The sequence below is a fragment of the Arctopsyche grandis genome, chromosome 2 (genome assembly GCF_051622035.1).
Source record: "Arctopsyche grandis isolate Sample6627 chromosome 2, ASM5162203v2, whole genome shotgun sequence".
Lineage (NCBI taxonomy): Eukaryota > Metazoa > Arthropoda > Insecta > Trichoptera > Hydropsychidae > Arctopsyche > Arctopsyche grandis.
The window spans coordinates 28,187,323-28,205,238 of NC_135356.1; the positions used below are offsets into that span (position 1 = coordinate 28,187,323).

At 33.1% G+C, this 17,916-nt stretch overlaps 1 protein-coding gene across 1 annotated transcript in view; it reads right to left on the reverse strand.

The window, feature by feature from the left end:
- Positions 1–17,916, reverse strand: part of MESK2 (misexpression suppressor of KSR 2) — a 125,919-nt gene that overhangs the window by 32,150 nt on the left and 75,853 nt on the right. Inside the window, exons 3-4 of the mRNA XM_077446076.1 lie at positions 15,770–15,969; positions 6,283–6,403 (exon numbers count right to left, since the gene is read on the reverse strand). Of these exons, the coding sequence (XP_077302202.1) occupies positions 6,283–6,403; positions 15,770–15,969 (321 nt within the window). The remainder of the gene's footprint in view (positions 1–6,282; positions 6,404–15,769; positions 15,970–17,916) is intronic.

The window sequence follows — 17,916 nt, forward strand, 5'->3', positions numbered from 1 at the left end:
TAATAGACCTTGCATTGAATTACATACATATATTGTAATAATTTTATATAGTTAAATAAGAAATAATTATAAACAAATTGAAGTTATTATGCTACCGTCCTTAACAATGTTACAACACATCGTCTTTGTCGATTCATATTTGATTTGAAGAGTCGACTTTGTCAATTGCATATTTGATTTGAAGAGTCGACTTTGTCAATTGCATATTTGATTTGAAAAGTCAATTGATTCGTTCAATTGATTGTGGGTCATTTTCGAACAAGTAAATTTGCACAAAACTCTCTAGCGCGTATTATACATGTGTATATTGTGTGCGACATATTAATATTGTATGTCTACATCCATATATATGCATATACCCATACATATGTACGTGGAACAATCATCACCATTATCGCTCCGATAATAATGTGTTAACGAGACCGTCACGAATGCAAATATGTACGTACTTACATACATATAAAATGTCTCACTAGACAGACAGAGTGCATGAATATTAGTAATATAATAACGTTTTTGAAATAACAGGTGATTTAGAAAACTATTGAGATGTGATATTTAAGTATATGATTTAAGCCGTCAGTATATAAGGAAAATCTCACTTACTGTATGAACACTGCATTTAAGATTGTGAAAGTACTAAATTAACAGCATATTGTTGCCTGGGCAATGAAATTTCAACATTTTATTAGTATTATTTAAATGTATTTTATGTATTGATATAAATTATATAAATGTATTATACATTATACATAATAAATACACATATATGTATGTATGTATTATGCATGCCTCTTTTAGAATCACTTCTTGTAATGAATTGATTATTTAGTTATTCAGTAAAATATTAACGTTTTTCATCACATATTTTCAATAGGAAGTGGGTTATATTTAAATGCTTATTATAAAAATGTGTGAGTGATAGAATTATTTTACTAATTTTTATAGAATATTAGCTGAGATGTCATTATTTTGACAAATGGCCAGTATTACTTTTTATACGATATTGATAGACAATTCCATTCAACAAACATTGCTATTTGTTCTGGCGAATATACGTCAGATTTTATTATTTATACTAACATTTAATAATATAACAATGACCATTTTGTTAATAAAATACTACCCGAAAACTGATTAAAATATTGGCCTTAGAAATTGTTCCAAATGAAACTGAGCACATCTGAATGTGACCAAAAGCTTATATTTTTGCTATTATTTCTGACAAACATCAAATTAGATCTATTATTAATACGTAAAGAAGTGGGGGTGCATCGTTTCGTTACACTTTCGGTAGTAAAATTTTTTTATTTAAATGGGAAATGGACAAAATCAATAGCAATTAAAATAAACATGTATTAATTATAATGATGATGGATTGATTCAGAAGTTTCGACAGTATGTCGCTTCAATTGCGAAAGTGTTATCGTAATCGATTTGCAAATCGAAAGTGGGGACGGGGATATTTTCCCGAGCTCCAATTTGGCAATTGCTCGGGACCGTTTTGCAAATTGGCGATAAAAAGTAATTTGTGTGTCGCGCGTTTTGATTAGACTTTGATGGAGGAGGCAGACGTGTCGGAAAATGGAAAAGTTCACTCGTTGAGTGCGAATCGGGGCCTCGATTAAAAACTATCGGAAAATGAATTTCGATTATGATGGAAAGCCTCGTCGGATATGATCGATAAATTTGCAATTATAATTTGGCACTATTCCCTTCAAAGCTCCCGACACATTTACATACAATGGAATTGAAGTGGAAAAATTGACAGATTTTTCTATTGATGTAGAACTACGTACATATATTAATAAAGGTTAATGTTGCATGGAATTTTTGAACATTTAAATGACACTTATAGTCAAATCGATCCAGCATGAGACTTATGTAAAATGTACATGCTATTGCATTAACCCCCCCACTCAACCCGCGATGGCCAATTATATTTCGTTTCAGTTTCGCACTGCATTTCAGTCAAGAAATACAACATTGTTCGTGCGTATAGCGGTCGGTAGAATTTGACTTTTATTTTTTGTTAGTTTTGAGTTCGTATTTTGAAATATTTACATTAATAAAATTTTAATATAAAATACGTAAGTTGTTGATATTATTAATTTATTTGTGGAATACGTATATATTTCATATTAATGGAAATTTATTTGTTTTAGACTAGATAAAAGTAATTGTCAACGTCAAAACTTACAATAATAGTATTAAAGACCTTGCATTAAATTATATTGTAATAATAATTATAAGTTGAATAAGAAATAATTAAACAAAATAAATAAATTATTTTACGTCCTTACAATGTTAAAACACATTGCACGAATGTTTCGTAAATCAACTATAGTAACAATAATTAATTGTTGGTTTATTATTGTTATGTCAAAGCTATGTTAAAATCGTATGAAATTTTGTATGAAACTATTGTTAATTCTGACTATTTTTTTATTTACATATATTTTTATCATGATGCATATTGCGAACTTTCTTTGTGCGAAACCTCATGGTATTAATATTGTACATATATAAATTTATAGATTATAAATATGAAATCATATTTAAATAATGGTGACAAATAGTAGATCGGGTGGTTTTTTTGATGAGGAACCGTTTTAATAATGAAATCAGATGAATTGGCAAACTCTGATTGGAAACGATTGATTTGGCGTCATAGATATCCAAGTCTGACCAGCAGGACTGCATAAATACTCAAAATAAATTATTCTCAATCGAAGTCACCTCAAGGCTCGAACCGGGAACCGCTTAGCATTGACGCAACCACCAACCTGTATGCTTGTATATTTATTATTATGTTTAAATAGTAAATATATGTACAAGATAATGAAGAATTAATTAAAGCAGCAACTCGTTTAGATATGCATGTAGGTCGTATGTATGTATGTAAGTACATAGTAACACAGTGAGAGCGTCATTTTGGGTCTCGGTGACTTTTATTATACGAAATCGGCAAGTGGAGAAATCTGGACATTTTTACAGTCGTCTTTACGAGCGAAAATGTCTGAAACGAGTTTCAGAGAGAAGGATCGATGGCTAGTGTTCTTATATGGCACGTGGGGGGTTTGGGGTTGAAACCCCATCGGTTTATTAATGGGGCCTGGAAAGGTGCCAAACGACGAATGGCGATGGCGCCTCGCGTCTGCTCACGAGCTCCAAAAGACCTTTAGAGTACAAAATAACTTCTGGAAAATGCACCTGGAGTTGCATTCCGGTGCATTTTTACCGTCTTCGATATAAGGCATTCTTCACTTATGTTGCATATCACGGCGAAGCCGAAGAATGGCCATATCTAAAATGAAAATCTATCTCGGAAAAGGTATTGTATTGATCGTACAATACCTACACAGCTGTAGGAACTGTACGCGTTCGTCACACAAAGAAGTTATTATGTTATAAAAATCAATAAATGCAATTAGAATTATAGGCTTTTGAACAGTTTTTTTTGGCAGGAGTCTTGGTTAAGTTGATCGAAGCAAGTTTTAGCACTGGGGTAGGTCTTGGGACATGGACAAGATTTAGCAAAACTGAGGTTATGTACCTATCTATATACATATGTAAGATTAAAAATATTAAATCTTGGGGTCGTTTAGATCCAGATAAAACAAGTATAAGTAGATGAGGAAGTGTCGTATCGATCGTCTGTACACAGCTGTATTAATTTTACGCATTCTTTACACAAAGAAGGTATTATATTATAGAAAAAGCAATACATGGAATTAGATATATAGGCATTTGAACAGATTTCTGTTGCAGGAGTCTTAGTTAAGTTGATTGAAGCAGGGGTAGGTCTTGGGGCATGGCCAAGATTTAGCAAAACTGAGGTTATGTACCTATATACATATAAGTACATATATACATATGCAAGATTGAATATCTTAGAGATTGTTTTAAATTTTGGGGTCGTTTAAATCCAGATCAAACAAGTATAAGTAGACAAGAAAGTCTAGTATTGATCGTCTGTACACAAAGAACTTAACGCATTATTTACACAAAGAAGGTATTATATAAGTTCCATCAATGGAATTAGAATCGTAGATAAACAAATTTCTGTCAGAGAGGTCGTAAAATATTTAGTTGGGTAGGTCTTGAGATTTTAAATTCGTTTAGATCCAAACCAAAAGTGAGCAGATGTGCTGTGTTTAATATGAAGTAATAAGGCTATAATATAGCCTGAATATATGTACAATTAGAAGTTTTGAAGGTAACGAAAAAAACAGGCTTGATATATAAATATGGAAAAATACCTTCTAGAAGTATGAATAGCAGACTTTTGCAGAAAAGTTTGTACCCGTATTAAATTGTAAGATCAATTAGTAAGTATACTCTCCAGAAGGTGGTGTAGTAATAAGATGAATCTCGACATTAAAACTTTAACCATTTTCAATGAGAGATTTTCATTAAGCTGGAGGAATGGCATAGTGAAGGTTTCTTGAGAAAAGTTTCTATGCAAATGAAATAAAGTAAAAAGAGACGGAGGGTAGTGTTGACTCTTAAATAAGATAATAATGTATTTCAAGATCGATCTTAGTATTGTATCTGAAACCATTTTCATTGATAGGATTTAATCAAATTTGAGAAAAGGCAGAGACAAAGTTTCTGTAGAAAAAAATCTACCGAAATGTAAAACAAGAAGAATAAACCGTTGAGATGAAAAGATTAACATTTAGACATGAGAAATGGATTCCAAAAATACTTAAAATTGTCAATATCGGTTCTACCAAAATAAAATTGTTCAATACCGGAAATACCGGTATCTACCAGTTTATTTACGTACTTCACAATAAAACATCAATTGTCAGTTAATCATTCATTATTTTGATCTGAGATATTTTCGGAATACGCAATGTGTTTTTATTTTTTAATTTAAATTAATTTATTAACGGCTCCATTGAATAGCAGGTCAAAAAGGACGTTGATTTTAGACTAATTTTTCGGCTGATCCATACAAACTAGTCGATACAACATTTCTTCTAAATTCAAAGAACAATTAACTTAATATAAAGTGGAAATTATTATATTTGGGTTCTACCGGTAGTCTGTTTTGTACTATCGGAAGTACTGAAGGTCAAATTTTGATTAAAAACCAGTTTCAGTAATACCGGTATTGAAATATCTAATGAGAATAGAATAGCCAGTTGGATGAAGCCAAAAATAACTGTACCAATATGCCGATATTTCAGGAAAAGCTATAAATATGTATTATAATGAGAAGGGTTGTGGAGTCGGAGTCGTAAAAAATCAACCGACTCCGACTACTTATTATTATTTTTAATTAATAGTATTACGGTATGCGTCAACTAGAGTCTCCAATTTTATTGTAGTAAATCGACTAATAAATTGAAATTTAATAATTTATTTATAAAAATCATCAATACAATAGTTGAATTACACATATTTTGATGTGCTGTGGGGAAAACCGATGTTTCTTCCGTCTTATGCGTTTTTTTTACTTTCATTTTTTTATTAAATTGATTTCTTTGTATATGAAATTCATACACATATAGTATGAATGTGAGTACTTTTTATTTACACCTATTTCATTACCAATAATTCAATATATTGGGTTATATTATACGTTGGCAACAAAAGTTGATCTTACCAAAATCGTTGGAAAATTTTGAACTGCCTTAATAACGATTCAAATAGATAGAGATGTATATATATCATAGGCCAAGTTTATACACTTTTGAAACGCAATGAATCAATAGGAAAACGTGACAGAAGTTAACTTGAAAACCAGAGAGTTCAACGAGAATATTAATTGGTTGATGGAAAAGCCAAACAATGGAAGCTGAACAAATCAATTAAGGTAAAAATAGTAACTGTGCTTATTTATGCATAGTATACGTACGTGGTGGATTGTAAAAAATCGCAGAAACGTGAAAATTGCGAAAGGGAAAGGTCGGAAAAACACAATGAAGCGTCGTAAAGTGCGCAAAATACTGTCCTAACCTTTTTCACTGCCAGCAGTAGTCGATATTTTAACAAGTGTGTACATCGAGCTTGATTTGCCTACCTGTTATGTCATGTGTGTGTGTGTGTACGACAATAAAGTCAAAGGTAAAACCGCAAATAAATAAATAAATCAGAAAAGTCAGAATGAACACAAACAATGAAAAAAATAAAAAAAAAGTTCGCCGAGCGAAATTTAGTATTTGTTTAATTACATTTCGCAAAACGCCCTGTATGGTGTGTGCGTGTGTATATGGAAAACATGATATATCACATTATGCTTAAAACGTTTTTTTTTTTAATCATACTCACTCGACTGGAAGGGCTGGTGCTCCTTCTTCTTGTCCTGGAGCGTTCACGTGATAAACGCAGAAGTTCTCAAGCAGGGCCCGCATGTCGATGAAGTTGAAAAACGCCTGGAAGCTAGACACATCTGTTGTGGAGAGAAAACGACCGAAATCAATGTCGATTCTTGTTAAACGAGACAAATAAATAAAAAAAACCTAGAGTGTGAGGTCACGCACGGTCCAAGTGAAACTTCCGTGGCTTTGAAGGGTTGCGGTGCGGGGCGAGCGGAAGCGCGGCCTTTTAAAATTGCCCATTGGACGAAAGTCCGAATAAAATACCACACACTTTTCGTTACCACTTCCGCAACGCCAAAGAAGTTTCACTTCGGCGAACAAACAATTTTTTTGTGTAATAATAGAAAAACCTCGCAACGTGCCGAGCGAAAATTTCGCAAGTAATAAAATTGCAATAAATACTACGTACATACATACATGGTAATGTGTGCATAAGCAAATTTTTTCTTAAAATATTTTGTGAAAATTCGCAACTGCGCAAATTTGCATGAAAATGTAAATTATTATTATTCATACGGCAAGAGTAAACACGAGGCAAAAATTTACCGCATACGTTGTTTTTTTTATTATTTATAATTCAATTTAATGCGAAAATAGCTGTGCAGTTATATACGATACGTTCTGATCGATGTTATTATGTATCGATGCGAAAAAGGCGCTGTGTGCCAAAAAATTGCAGATAGAATTAAACGTAACGATTTTAGGGGTCGTTAAGCCGTTGAGAAATTTGTTGGATAAGGATTAATTTCGAAAATGTCTTATTTGATTGACAATCGAATTTCATAGATTATATTTATTGTATAGCCAGTGTTGAGCCCGTTGATATTTCAGCGGGTGGTTTTGGAATTTAGGAATTGATATATGAACCACAACCGAGGTTGTTATTGTCGCTAGCAGTTTCAGCATTTACACGATATAATACTTTGGTCATTATTTAGTGTTATTTATTGATTTTTTAATTTCGCCCGGCCATCCGTTAACAAACAAGCATGCGTAAATTGCTTCGTCAGTGATCACGGCGCGATCTACTGCACTCTTATGAACTTTTGATAGCACAAACTGCCACTTCCGGTTGACGGGTGCTAACCAAATTTTATATATAACTTGGTATTAAGTTTTAACTTCTAGATATGAAATTTCAGTACATTAAACTAAAAGGTTTCTGAGAAAAACATAAAAAAACTCGATTCTCTAGACTAAAAGTAGTACTTCCGGTTGAGGTAAAAATATTTAAAAAAAAATATCAGTGTATACAATTTATAATTTCTATTACATGTAAAACAATTTCAGTCTGATTCGGTCAGCGGATTGGGAGATAATTTAATTCAAAAACTTAAAAAAAGAATACCTACATATAAGGGGAGGTACCATTTCCGGTCAACTTAAAAATTTGAAAAAAATTAACGTCGTATCGATAGCAATTTTAGTAATCGATACTAAGTTTCAGTTTGATAGGACTAACGGTGTTCAAAGAATCCTCAAAATATACAGACACACACACACTTTTTCTAGATCATGAAGCGTGATCAGTGATCGATTCTGAGTTCGAATCAGTCAAAATGTGGAGTTCGAATTTTTGCATGATCACAAAACTTCATATATTGTTACTGCGTACATAGATAAAGTAATAACAGAGCGGAGACTTCAATCCATACTAAATTCAACCTATTGAATTCGAATATGACAATGATTTTTCTTGCTTTTTTTACAGAATTTTGGCTTTGGCAGTCTTTAACTCAAAAGCTAGTATACAATACAATATTATTTTATGTAAACTATAAGTTCAGTTCAATGTTGGAATGTAAAACATTTCAAAAATTAATCTGTAAAATTATACATGTCCTTCTGTACTTGATAGGTTAAAGATCTTGTGTGCGTTCATGTTCGCAACATATCAAAATATTTGTTTATTTTATTGCAACCTCTTGCAAGAGATTTATGCCACATTTTTGTTTTATAATCAGTCGCTGTTTGCCTCAAAATTTAATTAAAATTATTATATTTATATGAGCGGAAAATAATCTTATATACAGATAGGACTGTTTACCTTCAAATATTGTAAAAGGTGACATTGGGCATAATGGCGACATGTTTTTTTCAAAACGTGACTTACTTTTTTATTTATTATTTATTTTTCAACGGATATTGAGATTTTAAACAAAATTGTGTATTTAATTATTTAGCATGTATATTATTCAGCTCTCAAATACGGATGAATATATAAAAAATATTCGAGTGCAAATTAAATTAATCATTTAAATTAAGAGTGATTTCAATTTCGACTTTGAATTACACCCCTCATCAATTCCACTCGAGAGACTCGGCAAAAAAATGTCCCATCAAATTTCAAAGACCTATATAATTTATTTAAATTAAGTCCAATTAATTCGATAAGAAATACGGAAAAATATATGTATATGTATGTATATTACTCTTTTATAAAAACGTCACAGTGTGATTCGAACTTACTGATTATGAATATAATGATAAAATTTATCAAATTTAAGGTTTAACAACTTTTAAATTGTTTATACGTTACAGTCAAAGTGTACATTTCGTTCGTTCTTCAACATACTAGTTTGTTCATACACGAACTATTGGTTTCTGTTTAAGTGCTCACAGTCAAAATTATTGTAACGTGAGAACATGAGAGAGAGTATCCACTGTTTCGTACTAGTTTTTTTATACGCAAACCAATCTGGTCAGTTATAGTGTCCACAAAAGAACAAATTGACAAATGAACTGATTTTTTCATTCATATATAAGTTTAAGTAATCTCAATCGTCTGTTTATGAATATAAGCTTACCCTAGATTTCAATAATTTTAATATTGGCGGCAACTGGAATTATAACAACGTCGTAATGAGGTTCCATGGGATTTTTCTTTTAAATATTTGGCGATTTGACATCTACTAAAAGTTACGACAACTGGTGAGTCTATTCGAAGATACTGTTGCGTAAGGGTCAGTTCAGGATCAAAATGAAAGACAAAAGTCGCTTCACAGCATTTATTCAACAATCTCAGAAGTCCTCACGGAACCATCGCTCACTCCATAATGATCTGATCTACCGTGTGTACCTCATTATAGAGGACAAGTTGCGTAGCACAGCTTCCCCGATCCATTAATGTGTCTATTGTCTAGGCACTTACTGTCAAGGTCTACCCTGGCGAGTCTATTGTTTATGCACGCACTCGCCCAGGTCTGTGAGACCTCCAGCGTATCCTTTGTTCGGGCACTTACTTTACAAGTACCATTAGCCTAATTCGGGGGTCTCTATTGTTCACCGATGAATGCACATAGACAGTGGATACTCTCTCTCTCTCTCATGTTCCTACGTTACAATACTTTCGGCTGTGAGCACTTAAACTGAAACCAATAGTTCGCGTATGAACAAACTAGTATGTTCACGAACGAACCGGAGTGAACACTTGGACTGTACATGTATATGATTCAAATTTTATAATATCGAAAAAAGATTCACAAAGATACATTAATTGGGGTGGATCGTTGTTGCAGAGCTGCGTACACGGTTGAATTCTTGGCTCGAAAAGTTCAAAAGGGTCGGATAGTGTTTGTTTTGGTTAAGGGTTGTCCTCTTCCTTTTAGCCGTTTTTGTACGAATCGTTTCAGTGTCATTTAACTCATGTTTTATTCATGGCAGGAGAACGCTTTATTATTCATTCGAGCACCGAGCACACCACATACAAATAAGATCTCCATTCCTCTCCCGGAACGTCTAACTGATTTGCAAAAACCAAAATAAAACACATAAACAGGGATATCTATGCAAATCCTGACGTATCTATTCGCATATATGTACATACATACATACATTCTCCAGACGAAAGATCTATTTAATACAAGACACACACTTTAAACCAAAATGTCGTGCCTTTTCGACTGGGGTAATCCACATTTTTGAATTGCATTTATTTTCTACTTAATAATGTATTATATAATATCAATATTGAATTACTCACTTATAGTGACTCAATATTACAGATATTAATTGCGATGTTTCCATTTTTGTCTTTTTCTCGCGTTTAGATCAAATTGAAGAGGGTGCCTGGTATTTGACAAATCCTTCAAGCATTTTTTACAAATAAAAAATGCAAAATATTGAAAGTAAATGATTTTTTTTATATATAAAATTCATATTTTTTCCATGATGCAATTACGGGTTGCCTGGAGCGACACCAATGGTATTAAACTTTGAAATCATATTCAAACGGTGGTCAAAAATAGTAGGTAGGATGGTTTAAACAATTTGACGAACAACCGTTTCAACAATGAAATCGGATAAATTGGCAAATTCTAATAGGAAAAGGTCGACTTGGAATCACAAATAACAAAGTCTGACCAGCAGGACTGCAGAAACACTTCCGAATGAATTATTTTCAATCAAGGTCAACCTAGGACTTAAGCCCGGAACCTCTCAGTGGTTAGCCTTGACGCAACTACTGATTTTCATATCAGCTCAGTTTGAATTGGAAATATTCAAAATTTAATCGGATGGGAAAAATTTGATTAATTGGATTTAAATAAACACACTTGCCCGGACGTTTTCGTCTGAGAGTCCTTCCGTTTCGAACTCCAAGGCCTGCTAAAAGCCATCCACGGTAAGTTAAGTTACACACCATGAGATGGTGTACAAAAATAGGTAATAATAAGTTGAAAACTGTGGATTTACATAGCAGACATCCATACATACATACATACAAACATTCATTTTTATAATATGTACATATACTGGTGTTATGCCTGTGGATTTTTAAACGGGTGGTTTCGAAAGGAGTTGTTTCATGAATTAAAATAAAGTTATACGTATAATAATAATGAAAAACAAAAACAATTGTTGATTCGTCATCGTAATTGTAATTAAAGTCGAAACCAAAGTCGTCATCGAAATCGGAAAGCTTTATTACCCGGCTTCGCTCGGTATTTGTAATATAAACCGCTTAAACATGACTAATCTAATAGTAAACATTTTATTAAATTTATTTGAATAGTTTTTATTTTATATAAATTAATTTGAATACTCTTTTGTATTTTTTATTAAATTGACTGTCACGAACAAACAAACATATATAGTAAGTCGCTTATAAAAAATTATATGTACACCCCCGGGGTCTGCGCCCCCTAGAGCTTCGCCCTCGGCGCCTACGCCCCCGGGAACTTCGAATCCTTTGAATCGGAAAAAAGCGAATTATTTGTTCGATGACGTCAGAACAACAGACTGTGACGAAAATATGTAGGTACATAAATACATAAATACATACACATACGAACAAACTTTAGTGTTTTGTATAGTAGATTATTACAACTCTAATTAATTCTAAAATTTGTTAATTGGAAATCTCCAAACTAGTCGATGCACTCTCCACATACCCACATACAAACATACCCACGTACATACACACATACATACATACATTCTTCCGTGTTTATATATATTATGATTATAATTTTATACAAACAGGCGATTATATACAAAACTGGCACAACATAGGTATGTATGAATACCATTAATTTTTCACGTGGTGAAATTGGACTACGTTTAGAATAAATATCCTGCTTTAATTATTTTGACGAAACTTTGCACAGTCTATGCACATATCATAGTAATTAAATAGCTTCACCGGGGAGAACAAAAGCAAACAAAAGTATTATACCTACCAAAAGTCCGACACTGACGTAAACGGATGGCGAGAACGTGTTCAAAGTTGGCAGTTAGCGGGTTGAAATACTAAAGAGATTTCGCCGTCCAACTTCTGCGATGATTTTAGAGTTTAAATCCGCATTTAGTTTGCTGGAAAAGCCTCACTGTACACGGAAAAGTTGATTTAAGCCGTTCGCATACATTACATAAAATAATACGCCAGCAAATTCACACAAAAATTGAAATTATGATGACTTTTCGCCATTTAAAGACAGATTCAAAACACGTGTAATATAAATGCGCAGCAAAAATGATAAAAATAATACAAAAATAGTTCGCACATATGAAAAATAGTACTATATACTTTTGTGTGTGAATAAATTGTGTGTAATTATTATAAAATAATAAAATTACATATATGTAAACCTACATTCTATAAAATATCTTTAAAATTTTTAGGCAATATGTTGAAATTAGTTGCAAAGGGGTGGTAGAAAGGCGAGCCCATACTCGCCTTTCTATAGCTAGCTGTCATCGCTTTGATCTGATACATGATTCCGATGTAAATTTTAATGAGTTCGTTAATGATTAAACTGTTCAAGCTTCATGTCGAAGATATTGGCTTATTTCAATTTAATTTAAACATCGTATGTCTGTAAAATATCAAAGCGATCTGAAGCGTGGAAGTGGTTAAAAATCAGATCACAATTTTTTAACGGGCAGGAATTTCACTGAACAAACAGACTGAAGCAAACAAAAATCGCTTTTACTCAGTCTGTTTATGCTTATACAAGAATATCTCTGCCACATCTGATTGTAACGAACCAAAGTCGACGAATTTGTATAGAATGTAATTGCCTAATACTTATTTTATAGAATTTCAAGTTTATAAAAATCTTTGGTGTTTGTAAAATCAAGATAAATCATGAGAAAAAATTAAAACTACAATATTTATAGTCGAACCGATATATAATAGTATGAGACTTAAGTAAAGAGTACATGCTATCGCATTGACCCCCCCAATTACATTTCGTTTCAGTTTTGCATTGCATTTTGGTCAAGAAATACAACATTGTTCGTGCGTATAGCGGTCTGTAGGATTTGAATTTTATTTTTTGTTAATTTTGATTTCGTGTTTCGTATTTTGAAATATTTACATTAATACAATTTTAATATAAAATACGGAAGTTGTTGATATTATTTATTTATTTATGGAATACGTATATATTTTATATTAATGGAAATTTATATTTTTTAGACGATAAAAGTAATTGTTAACGTCTTGTTATGGACAGCAAAAATTACAATAATATTATGTAAGACCTTGCATTGAATTATATTGTAATAATATGATATAGTTAAATGAGAATTAATTTAATAAAAATAAACAAATTATTTTACGTCCTTACAATGTTAAAACACATTGCACGAATGCGACAGCATGCTCGTTTCTCGTATCTCACGCTACATCGGATCAACTACAAAAGTAAAATCAAAATTGATTATGCAGAAATGTCAATGAAATATGTAGCTTTGAAGTGAAATTTTCAATTTATCGGTTGTTAACCACTACCAAAGACGTATAGCGGGGTAATAAATGGGATTTTAATCATTTCTCTGGAATAACGTCACAAAATTGGTAAAATCCATCGAGGGGTGAAAATCGATCCGATTCGTACACCATTAATTTAATGTCTATTTAAGTGGAACAGAGTCGCTCAAGGTTTCCCTCTACCCCAATGCCACTCTGCAAATAGATACAGTCGAAATATTTATTCTTTGCATATTTACATATGTATATGTGTATATTTTTTAATTAACGCACGGCCGTGTGTGTATGCATAATGTCCATAATCCAATTACGACCGAAACGCTATATCGATCCGTCTGATAACTTATGCGAAACCTTGATATTGATCTCTCTCTCTTTCACTCTTTCCCTATTTATTTTTTTTTACTTTCTCTCCTCTTCTGTCGCCGTAAAAAGTCCCGTTTGAAATTTTACGACGGTTGTTCTAATTAATGCGTAACTTAGAGGGTTAACTTTACGACGAAGTCTCGACGTAAAATCGCAATTTCGAGAGATTCGACGCATCTGTTCTTCCGAAACAAAAAAGAAGTGCGAATCAATCCGATGATTTCAAAAGTAGTTTCAGTTTTACAGACATTAAAATCGATCTGTCGCGGGTTTGAAGGGAACGGGCGACACTGCAGGAAGAAAGCCTTTCCAAAAAACGATTCCATTCGTCTCTGTTTTGAGCAATTCTCATCCATATCATCCTACACATCTGATTTCATAAACCCATCTCCTCTGTGCCCTTCCTTGTACCCTTGTACATCTTAGGAACCATTCAAGAACTGCTTTCATCAATCTATCGTCCGTTTTTCTAGCTTCTAGACCCGGATTTAAGTCACCTTTGTCATACTTCTAGCCAGTGGCGGCTCGTGCATAGGAACTGCGGCGCTGCAGCACCCCCAGAAAAAATACAAAAAAATCACATTTGTATACATTTACAACTTGTGAATTTAATTTAAATAATAATGATTAGATATTTGACATAATCATTATTAATGAGTATGTCAAATATATCTAAATACAAGCTGTAAATGCGATTTTTTTGTAATTTTTCTGGGTGTGCCGCAGCGCCGCAATTCCTATGCACGAGCCGCCACTGCTTCTAGCTCACGTATTCCGTTTTCTATCTTTCATCGTTATGTTAAGCATACAGCGTTCCATATTTTTTTGTATGCACTGGACTTTATGCAGCATTCTGGCGTTCAAGATGCTCAAGAATCGCAACTATGTATTTAATTTAATTTTTATTTATTTCAATCGAACATGTACACTCGCCTTTACAGATCGCTTCAAAGCGAGGATTGTACTGATACAGATACAATACAATAATAAAATCAATACAAGCATTTTTATATAATGCGCTTTCATACAAGCAACATCCACAGTGACATTCTCCATCAAATATATACAGAAATTGGTGAACCCCAAGACGCAGAATAACTTGAAATTTGCAAGAGAGATTGGAAAGGAGATGCCAATTTACAGAAACCGTTTGAATGTAAATCAGAAGTATTGACAAACTCTGAAAGGAAACGATCGACCTGGAGTCACAAACCAAGATTTGGCCAACAGTTAATAGTGTTCTCACCAATTAAAATCCGACAAAACGGGAGACTATTTACCATAAAACGTCAAGATGGTCGAAATTGTTGTATTTTTTAAACGCGTCTATGACGATTATTTTTCACCGTCGTATTGGCGGAATTGATTTGAATATCTATTGTTGACCAAACCGCGCAAAATGGCAAAGTTTCACAACTATCGGAACAATGTAGGATATAATATACATATGTTGTCAGACCAGAGAGTGAAGCAGAGAGTGACTTGTAAAAAAAATGTTTAAATATTATACATACGTATCACAATTTATAAAACGATATCTTATTATTCTTAGAGCAAGTACCATTTATAATAGATCTATGTAAGTCAGACTTCATACTGAAAGATTTATGTTTGTATGCAAAATAGTGATCAAAATGTTGTCACACTGTATGTGACTACTGGAACACTATGTAGACAATGATGGCAGGCAATCCATTAAGCGACTATGTTATTCGTTCTAATTGGACAAACGTCGCATGTTACATACACACACACGACCTACTTTCGACACACCATAGTGGTTCCCTACTAATAAAAAGACGTTTGTAGTGCAGGACGTTATTCCAGAGATGAATGTGTGGGTGGGTGTGCGACTCACAGTTGAGACCCAGGTCATGATAGGTGATGATGGCGGGCTTGGACCTGGAGCCCTGAACGGCTACAAGCAGAAGTCCACGATCTGTTTGCACGCGCTCTTCTGGAACAGGAGCACCTCCTCCTCCCAAGCAACGAGCCATCGGCAACTGGAGCTGAATGTTCTTCAGCTCTATGTCGTCCATGCTGTCTGACGGCATCGTGCTGCAAAAAGAAACATAAGAAACATTTAGTACAAGCTTTCTGAAATACTGCCCTAGTCCCTAAAAGAGGGGGTGCCGCTAGACGTCACTGTTGCATTCATTCCACTAACAGGCTCTTAGTGTCCGCCACCCACAATACGAACAGTCACAGCATTTGTTCCGGAACAAAGCGACTCTGAGAGAGTATTGTGTGCGGCAGGCGTTTAAATTCCATTGATGCCTCCTGCTGGGTAGGAGTCAACAATTGGATTTCTACAGTTTGTTTTTTCACGCAAGCAGATAAGACAGAGACGGACGTACTGTGGTTTGTATGCAGAAACAGAGTATAGAGGAAAGCCGCAACGATAGCTGAGTCGGTAGACTGGTCTGCTTGTGAATGAAAGGTCTAGGTCCCTGATAGAAGTGAAAAAATTTATTCGAAAAAATAATGGCATGAGTTTTTGAACGGTTTTTTGATTTTACGCTTCGACACTCGACCCATCTGTATTAGCAGGTAATTAATAATATGCACATATACAAATTTATGCATATATATGTGTTATATAGACCTGCTTTAAGCCCAAAGTGCTAAATATATATATATATGTATCTATGTATGTAGTTTTGCGGTACGGCTTGTCTGAGTCTGTTCATATGTGGTTAAATTTTTCATAATTAACTTAAATAATAAATGAATTATAAAAATGAAAAGTAGTTTGTTGTTTCAGATTCTCGACGAAAGCAAAAATTTAAATGGTAAGTTTTGCTTTAGATCGTCGACTTTAGAGAGTCTCTAATTAATATTATGCATTAGATGTATTATGAGCATTTATAAGAATTGTAAATAAGTTTTTGAACTCTTTTTCCTATTATGCTGTACATTAGCATTGGAATAATACGATACTATGAATACTAACAAAATTAAATTAAAAGTGTAATATAGAAAATGATCTGTAGATCGGTAGCTATTAAAATAGATATAAGATGTATTGTGAACATAATTAAGTAATAATGAAAAGTATTTCAAAATCAAAATGGTACGTTTTTTTCAATAAATGATCAGTATCTTTTACGAAAATTTTGTGATAATAGTATATTATATAGAACGGTCAGTGAACCGCTTAAGTACAGACAATAGCAAGGTCAACCAATCAGTACGGATTACATTGCCGGTTTACCGGTAATTCGGAAAATATTTGACCATCGGCAAATATTTCATCGCGAATAAAGTACACATGCAGATATATGATTGTATGATATTGCATTAAAATTGATGCAAATGGCGAATTATAGTTGTTTCAATTAGTTATAACAGACGGTTGTTTCAATTAATTTTCACGAATAAACTTGATGTATTTACATGACATAATTCACCTCATTAACCTGATCAATGCACATTTATTTTTCCTAAAATCTATTTAAGTAAATGATTTTAGGAAAAGTAACCACACACAGTTATCAAATCCACGTATTTTTTCATTTACCGACAAAAACCGTTAAACCGGTAACGGGACAAATTATTAATCATTTACCGGTAAATGAAATGCTCACAGCAAGTAAGCAATAATATATAACTTACTGATGATCTATTTTCTGTTAAAATCAAACAAAGTTTGTGACCAAATAAATACATTATTTATTTACACAAGTATACACCCATTTTTATTAACACGACATCTATGATCAACATTGTACATAAGTATTAATCAACGACAGACATCTATGAATACATTTTCGCAGTATTTTTAGATATCAAAAAATTATGAGATGAGAATTTTGCGAGGAAAAGGACAGGATTGCCAATTTTCTGAAGCCGTTGTTAATGAAATCAGATAAATTGATGCAAATTAATGCAGATTGGCAAATCTGAAAGAAAACAATCGACCTTGGAGTCACATAACCAGTAACAAAGTCAGGATAGTACCCGTGACCACGCAATCGATACCATTATATGCTAAACACTGATCTA